Genomic DNA, 7,950 nt, shown 5'->3' on the forward strand with positions numbered 1-7,950 from the left:
AACAACATACACTGCAGCAGTCAGATCAAAAGCTAGCGTCAGAAAAGGACAAGAATTGCTGACTTAGTTACATATAATCAATAAAAAATCAACCAGGTTTGGTAACTACAAAAATTTATTGGTAGAGCTTTCGCCGCCGTAAAGGCGGCTTCATCAGTACTCTATAAAAGCACAAATAAAAAGCATTAAAAAAAGAATATGTAAAAAATTATAAAGTACAAGGTAACAATTCAAAAGGCCAAACCTAAACTTTGTTTACATTTAATTTAAATTATTATTTATTTATAGTTCAAGCGTTACCTTTTGAATTGTTACACCTTGTACTTTATAATTTTTTACATATTCTTTTTTTTAATGCTTTTTATTTGTGCTTTTATAGAGTACTGATGAAGCCGCCTTGACGGCGGCGAAAGCTCTACCAATAAATTTTGTAGTTACCAAACCTGGTTGATTTTTTATTGATTATTATACGTTTGGTTGAATCCTCTCGCATGGATCCTACAATTACTTATGATTAGCAATTCCCATAACACCGAGAAGCCAGAACTGAGGTTCAGAGTCTGCAGAAACCTTTTATTACTATTAGTCACATATGGTGCGGTACCTAGTATGTACGCTTAAAGGTAGGCTAGGTTGTCATAAGCTAAAAGTTTCTAAGTGGTCTGTTTGGTTTAATTGTTCAAATTGCCAATGTGTGGATAGCTCAACAGCTACGGTAGTAGGATATATGGTAGCCTGTATTGGTTTATCTGTGTTGCTCAAGCCTCAAGGGAACTGACATGTTTTTCCTTTTTGTAAACCTGCTTAGTGCTTATCTGGAATTGTATCAACAACTGGTGATATTTTTAGATATAAAACATTGCAGGCTATATCTACAACAGTTTACAGTAACTTGACTTTAGCTAAGTAAACATTGCATAGTGTCCAGAAAGGTTTTTTAATCGTCAGTAACTTCTGAAAAAAAATCAAGATGCCAAATATGGAATGTAAGTAAACTTTTTTGGCCTACTATTTCTCTATAAATTTTTTTAGTGATCCCACAATCAACCTTATGATGTAATAAATCCCACAATCAACTTCTGTTTTTTATTCAAATTTAAGCTTATGCATGACTATAAAGGTTTGAATCAAGTAGACAGGGCAATAATGAAGCCAATTTTGTGCCATACAATTTCTAAACATGACCAATGACCATGCGCACTTGATGTGTACCAAGCTGACAATCTTCTTTATGAATCAGACGGTTTCACTACTTGATTATGTGGGCTAGTTGTTTAACCTATATTCAGGGTTGCCATTGACATGGACCCTAAAGTAAGAACAACCGAAAAAATTAAATTTTTGTACGAAACAAACGTTTTTGAACATATCTTTGCAGTTATAGCTTATGAGCCATGACATACCATATGCCATATTTTTTGCCAGAAACAATCTGTTTCAGCAACTCCTTGATTGTAGAAAATACTTAGTGCATCTCACGATAGCTCAGGTTTAGGTTTGCCTTTACTTTTAGCAAGGATTTGTGACTATACACTAAGTCTGTTGTTTTCATTGGTCCACTGAGTCCAAACAAGAGAGAACACTCTCTCCAAAAACACATTACTGACCGGAAGGGAGAAGATGATGCTAACCAGCTTGTAGGGCAACAGAGAAGAGTTGTCTCCAGTAAAGATCTTCGTCCACAAAACATATGATATCATCTGAAATCTTCCTGAGCAAAACATTAACAACCGAGACCTCATCGAACAACTCATTCTTTACTGCCATTGGTGGACCAATTTGCTTCGCCAACCCCTTAACGTTTTGTATTTAATTGATCTTTTAGCCGGGTTCAGTTGATGCTTTTCAAATCGAACCACTTACTAATATATTCCAAAAAAGATAGAAGATTTGTAATTGTTGAAAAAAGACAAAATGAATAGGCCTACTCAAGTCAAAAATAAGGACATTTCTTAGAAATAAGGACAAGAAATTCTTCTAAGACATTGTCCTTCAATATAAGGACAAATCATAGAAATAAAGATGATATGGCAACCCTGCCAATACTGCAGTTAATCCCATACTGCACACTGTTGTAGTACCCTACAGTACTGTTTATGCCCGGTGTTTGAAGATTTAAATTAAATGGACGGGAAGGCAAGGAAGCCAATGTTCTTAAGCAATGGCAAACTGGCACCCTTTTTAACATCATACTATGGCTCTCACTACTTGACTATACAGCCGATGCTACGATTCAATGATGTTTGACAGAAAATAAGAACATTTTGTGGCACCCATGAATACCGTGGCTATCTGATTGGGAACCACTGCATTACTGTTTATATACGTATTAAATGTCGTACGGGTATGGTATCATACTTGTTCGTTTTACAGCATGCATGTTTGAACTGAAAATGGCCACAAAGAGCTTGTTGCGAGAGAGTAAAAGATGTGAAAAAGAAGAGAAACTTCAGAAAGGAAAGCTGAAAAGTGCAATCCAAAAGAACAATATGGAGGTAAATATTGTCCTCCATTTTATGAGATGGACTGATCAATGCTGATTGTTTCTTTTTACATTCCGTTATCTACATTTGTGAACCATAAAATTTGATCCATTTCATACAAAAATATTACGTTATACTTTAAATTTCAGTGACAGAATACTATTTTAATTGATTAAACTAATCGTCGTCATCTGAATTCCATTTTGTCCCCACTAGTGGGAGATTGGAGTGGGTGATTCTTTCTTATGCAGCGATTGCCTTCAATCCTGTTCCCCATCTTGTTCTTTCCATCGCATAAAAAAATAAAACTATAAGGATAATTACATACACAGTGTTGATGATACTTATGGCATATTGTTCTTGTACCCTACCACAAATTATGGTAGTTATTTATGCAACTTACAGGTCGGTGCATGTTTTCCAAGTTTTCTAGATATATGCTTTTCTTGAAAGTTCAATTTGTTCCAGGGTGCTAAGATTCATGCAGAAAATGCAATTCGTCAAAAAAATCAAGCACTGAACTTTCTACGCATGAGTGCCCGGGTTGATGCTATAACATCAAGAGTTCAAACCGCCATTCAAATGAAAAATGTGAGCTTGATGATGGAAATATTGGTTTCTGAAATCATATCAGTTTGTAGCTTGCTTCAAATGTATGCTCTTCAACACATGGTTTATGTATTAACTATTAGGCTATGTTTAAGTAATTAAGTACCACTAGTACCACTAGCTGAATCAAATTAAATTTAACTAAATTTAATTAAATATCAAACCAACTAATGGTTGATGACGATGTTTAATAAAACATATTCAATAATTTAATTGGTGCTACAGTTTTTCAAATATAAATTTAGAATATTTTGAGCTCTTATTGTTAACAAATACCTTTTACCCAATTGGGCTCCGGCCCATCACGAAAGCAAGATTGAATAATGAAATTTGAAAGCCATTTGATTATTTGGGTGTGATTTAACCAATAACCATGTTTGCTCATGCAATGCATCTGTTACAGGTTACTAAGAACATGTCAAGCGTGACAAAGAACATGGAAGCCACAATGCGTTCTATGAACTTGGAAAAGGTCTGTATGTTTACTGATTAATCCGTTCTAGAGTCTGGTCAGTGTGTCACTTCGGAGATTTAGACAGGAATAAGTAACACTGTTCAGAGTTATGTCCAGCAATCATAAGGTGGATAGTGAAAAAATTAAAATAAACACGAAAACCTAGCAAAATGAGCAAAGATATGGGAAAAAAGATCGAAGTGCTACAGCTCATGTGGTGATAACAATATATTGCAAAATGCCTTTGTATCAAATATCCACCTTACGTTGCTCGCTATTTAATGAAAGAATGAGTATTTTCTCTGTTACCTTAAAATTGAAGTAACTTTCGTCATTGTTAAAAATGTTATTGGACCACATCCTGCAACTTTAGTAATTATACGGTGCAATTGTGAATCACGTGTGCAAGCGGAAAAATCTATGACTATGATATAAAACAGTAAATACTATTAATACTACAAAAAGTGCTCAATGCCAAGCAAAAAGCCAAGCAGAGCGAATTACTTTAAATATAGTTACTACTCTCTAAAACCTCTACGCCTGTTTTATCCTAAAAGGAGGATAATCAGAAGGTCCTTATTCAAATAGGATAAGGACCTATAATCAGCCCTCGAAATTAGCTTCCATCTACGACGGCAAAAACAGTGCCGTCGCCAAATCAACAAACCTTGGATTACGGTGGCAATTGCTGTATGCTTTAATCAAACGAAATTTTATGCGCTTCTTCTTCATCGTGTGTCACACGGCGGTAGCCCAGGGCATCACGCAAGCTATTTTAAGCGCTGACAATGCTCTTGTGAGCTGTAAAAAGTTTGCAACCTTATAAATGCTGGCTTAATTGTTACGCGAAACTTATTGTTTCATCGAATGCTTATTTTTGACCGGTATCGTTGCGAACATAAAAAGTGGTACAAAATTGGATAAATGGTTCTTCGGCAGTAAAGAAAAGTAATGCTTCCGATCATATGGCATCGCGCGTTCATGAACGGGCAGTTTTGCGTCTTTAAGTATTCCAGTGACGACGCGACAACCTCATCCTCCGATGATTCCGATTCTGACTAGTTCTTTATCCAACAGACTTTGTGTTGCTCGCAGTATCCTAATTGTGCCGAAATTATGTTAGTGTACAGTGTACTGTATACGTAAATCGAGGCAATCTTCTCGCAGGGAGCTATTGATTTGTTATCGGTACCTGATTGAGCAATTAACGTTATTTCATGATAATTTAACGTCGCTAGATGTTAAATTAATGTGAACAACGCAACAAATTAAGTATCGAACGTTTTCGACATCACAAGATGTCCTCTTCAGGAATAATATACATATATACAAATTAACTACATCTGAAAAAATATTAACTACGTCTGAAGTTAATTTGTATGTATATTATTCCTGAAGAGGACATCTTGTGATGTCGAAAACGTTCGATACTTAATTTGTTGCGTAGTTTTATGTTTATGTAAATGTAATAAACTTGAAGATGTTAAACTTGATCACGTTGCTCGGCTTCGTATGCCTATGGTTCAACAAGACAAACTCTCTACCGAAGCTCTAATGTGAACAAACAGCATAGTAAATTTCTTATTGAGCATTGTTGTTACGCGATATAACTCGCGGGAAAATTAAATCGATTTGTGCTGACTCGAACGTTGAATCAACCCAAAATTAACTTACTTTCCCCCCAATGAGTTATAACGTGAATCACCGTAGCAGCGTGCGTATCGCGTTGATCGCTTTATCGTTACTTTTGGTATTATTACATCACAACAAATCAAACAGTGCGGTCGTGCTAGGCTATTCGATTATTTTTTTTCTCTTCTCGTTTTACATGTTTTGAAACAATTTTTTCGTAATAAACGTTCACAGCAATTGCCGAGGCAATTTCAACTTTTGCCGTTTAGCCTCGTCAACGTTTTTGCGAAGTAAAAATATGCTAATTTTGAAGACTGAGTATTCACAGCAAGTAAAATAGTCCGAGGTGAGGTCTTGGTGCGATGTTTCTGCTGATTAAACTCCCGCTGCGAGTAAATCAAACAGAAAGAAATTTTGAACAATTTTTGTCGGAATTAAATGCTCATTTTGCGACGGCATTTTTATTGCCGTAGCAGAATGGCCATTATGACGTTTGCGGCGGCATTTACCACGGCAATTGCCGTGTGCCGCCGCTACTTTCGAGGACTGGATAATATATATAATAAATATGTGAGGTATATATTTTGATGGAATTTCAGCTAAACTTCCCAATTTATCAGATGAAAATGTTAAAATTGGTGTTCCTAGATATCCCAGATGATGGATCGATTTGAGAAACAGTTTGAAAATTTGGACATTCAATCGCAATACATGGAAAACGCTATGAGTGGAACCACGCAGCAATTCGCACCTGAAGATGAAGTAAAGCAATTAATGCAGAAGACTGCTGACGAAGCTGGGTGAGTATCTGACTTGCTTTATCGCATAAAAGCCATTTAGCATATACAAATACAGGTTAAGTTTTCATATGAGCTTATTGATTCAAGATTTTGTTATAGTCTATTGGCTAGTTAACCACTTTGCTATTTTCTGTAAAATAATTGAAAAAAAATGCAAAATTATTTTAAATTTTGTTGCTTGTAGGTTAAAAACAAGTTCATCTAAATTATAAACTTGATTATTTTTTGTTCCCTTCTTATCTTATAACGCAAATACATTTTCTTTCCAGAAACGTTTTATGTCTTTGTATTAACATTTTCAATTGCAATTGAACATTAAAAAACATTAAATGAACTTCAAACGCCTTGGAAAGCAAATTCATTACCAATAACATTTCAATGCACAGATTGACCATGAATCTGGAGATACCCGGTGCTTCATCTCAGTCCATTGCAACTAGTGCAGCGTCCACGGAACAAGATGAACTTTCTCAACGTTTGGCAAGGCTGCGTGAAACGTGACAAGGGCTAACCGGAGCTTTGATCTTTCCTATTTTGTGTATTGATTTGATCCGTTGTGGCTCGATGCTTTCGATCAGTTGTTGCGGTTGGCGTTTCACCGAAGCTTTTAATTTTTTGAACCTTGATGCCCGTGCAGTATTGCAGATTGTTACAATCGATGAATTATTCAAGCATGTTGGCAGTGTTGCCAACATTGCAACTGACTTGTTGTCTCATTTTCATTAACTTTTCGTAACGCTGTTTACTGTTTAGTTTATTTTATTATTTCTATTTTCAGTGCTTTTGCAAGCGTCTGTCTGACTGCGCACTTAAGCACCAGCAAAAATTTTGCATTGCCAACCCCGGTGACTAAGCTTGAGTCTGTGGTTCAAGCATTGCGATATCTGCTTCAGTTCGAACTGGAACATTTCCTCAATTAAGTTTCATAACTCCAAACCATGCACAGCTGCAAAGAGACATGTATTTTTTCGCACATGATGTGCATAGCTGGCTGTATGTCAAGATGTTTTTTTTTTAATTTAGTGCATTATGTATAGGTTTACTAAAGATATTGAATATTGCTTATTTTCTGTTTGAACATCAAGACAGGTTTTAGGTGATATCGACAGCTGTTTTGTAGCTGTGACGTCCGTTATTGTTGTCTAAACTAGTTAGTGGCTGTTTACAAAACATCGCATTATCTATAACGGTAGTCAGATTTTGCTCCTGGTGTTTTTTCTTGACTGTTGTTGGATTAGGAAACATTGTAATAAAACTTTTCCTTACACTTTATGGCTAAGTAATCAAAGAGACTTGAGAATGACAGAATGAGAACAAAGTGACTCCAGCAAAATCGACATTGAGGGTCAATCTCTTTTATTAATAAGTTGTATTCACGAAACTCGGTTCAGTTTAGCGGGTGTGCAGAAAGACTATATTGTTCAGAGTTATAAGTTGCCCATTTTAGCCTATACTTTGTAACTTAGCCTGCCAGAGTTTCACAGGCTTTGGCTGTTTGCTGATATAGGAGACTAAAACCAACAAATCATCACGTCACAATGCTATCTTAAAAAGATGTTCAAATATAAGGCTGTAGGCTAGCCGGTAGCCTACTGGGTGATTTTCGTAATCCCCAAAACCCCTGTCACCATCTTATAGCCAAGGCATGTATCGATGATGACGATGGTTTTCAAACTGCGCATTGTTTGAACTTTTGACGCCGTTGCCCAATGATTTGGCTTTGTTATTAATTCTGTGACTGAATCAATAGAAAAAAGCTAAAGTTATCATATTGATGTCATGGGTTTGAAAACGCTGTAATCTGATAATGGAAGTCTCTACCATATTCATCTTTATTGACAGCAATGATGAGCGAAAGACAACAGTCATTTATAAAATGTAGCCCATAGATAGAAATTTATTGGTTTCTGCGAGTAAATGTAGGCCGACTATTAAATCAAAACACAATGAGTAGCTTAATTGCAGAAAATAT

General features: G+C 35.9%; 1 protein-coding gene across 1 annotated transcript; it reads left to right on the forward strand.

Moving 5' to 3' along the window:
* Positions 1-847: 847 nt before the first annotated feature.
* Positions 848-7,248, forward strand: LOC145768486 (charged multivesicular body protein 1b-like). Its single transcript, XM_082579989.1, has 6 exons — positions 848-986; positions 2,374-2,495; positions 2,952-3,074; positions 3,496-3,564; positions 5,827-5,978; positions 6,365-7,248. The coding sequence occupies exons 1-6, from the start codon at positions 971-973 to the stop codon at positions 6,477-6,479; spliced, it is 597 nt and encodes a 198-aa protein (XP_082436115.1). The 5' UTR covers positions 848-970; the 3' UTR covers positions 6,480-7,248.
* The last annotated feature ends 702 nt before the right edge of the window (positions 7,249-7,950 follow it).

Source organism: Aplidium turbinatum, chromosome 4, assembly GCF_918807975.1.
Source record: "Aplidium turbinatum chromosome 4, kaAplTurb1.1, whole genome shotgun sequence".
Taxonomy (NCBI): domain Eukaryota; kingdom Metazoa; phylum Chordata; class Ascidiacea; order Aplousobranchia; family Polyclinidae; genus Aplidium; species Aplidium turbinatum.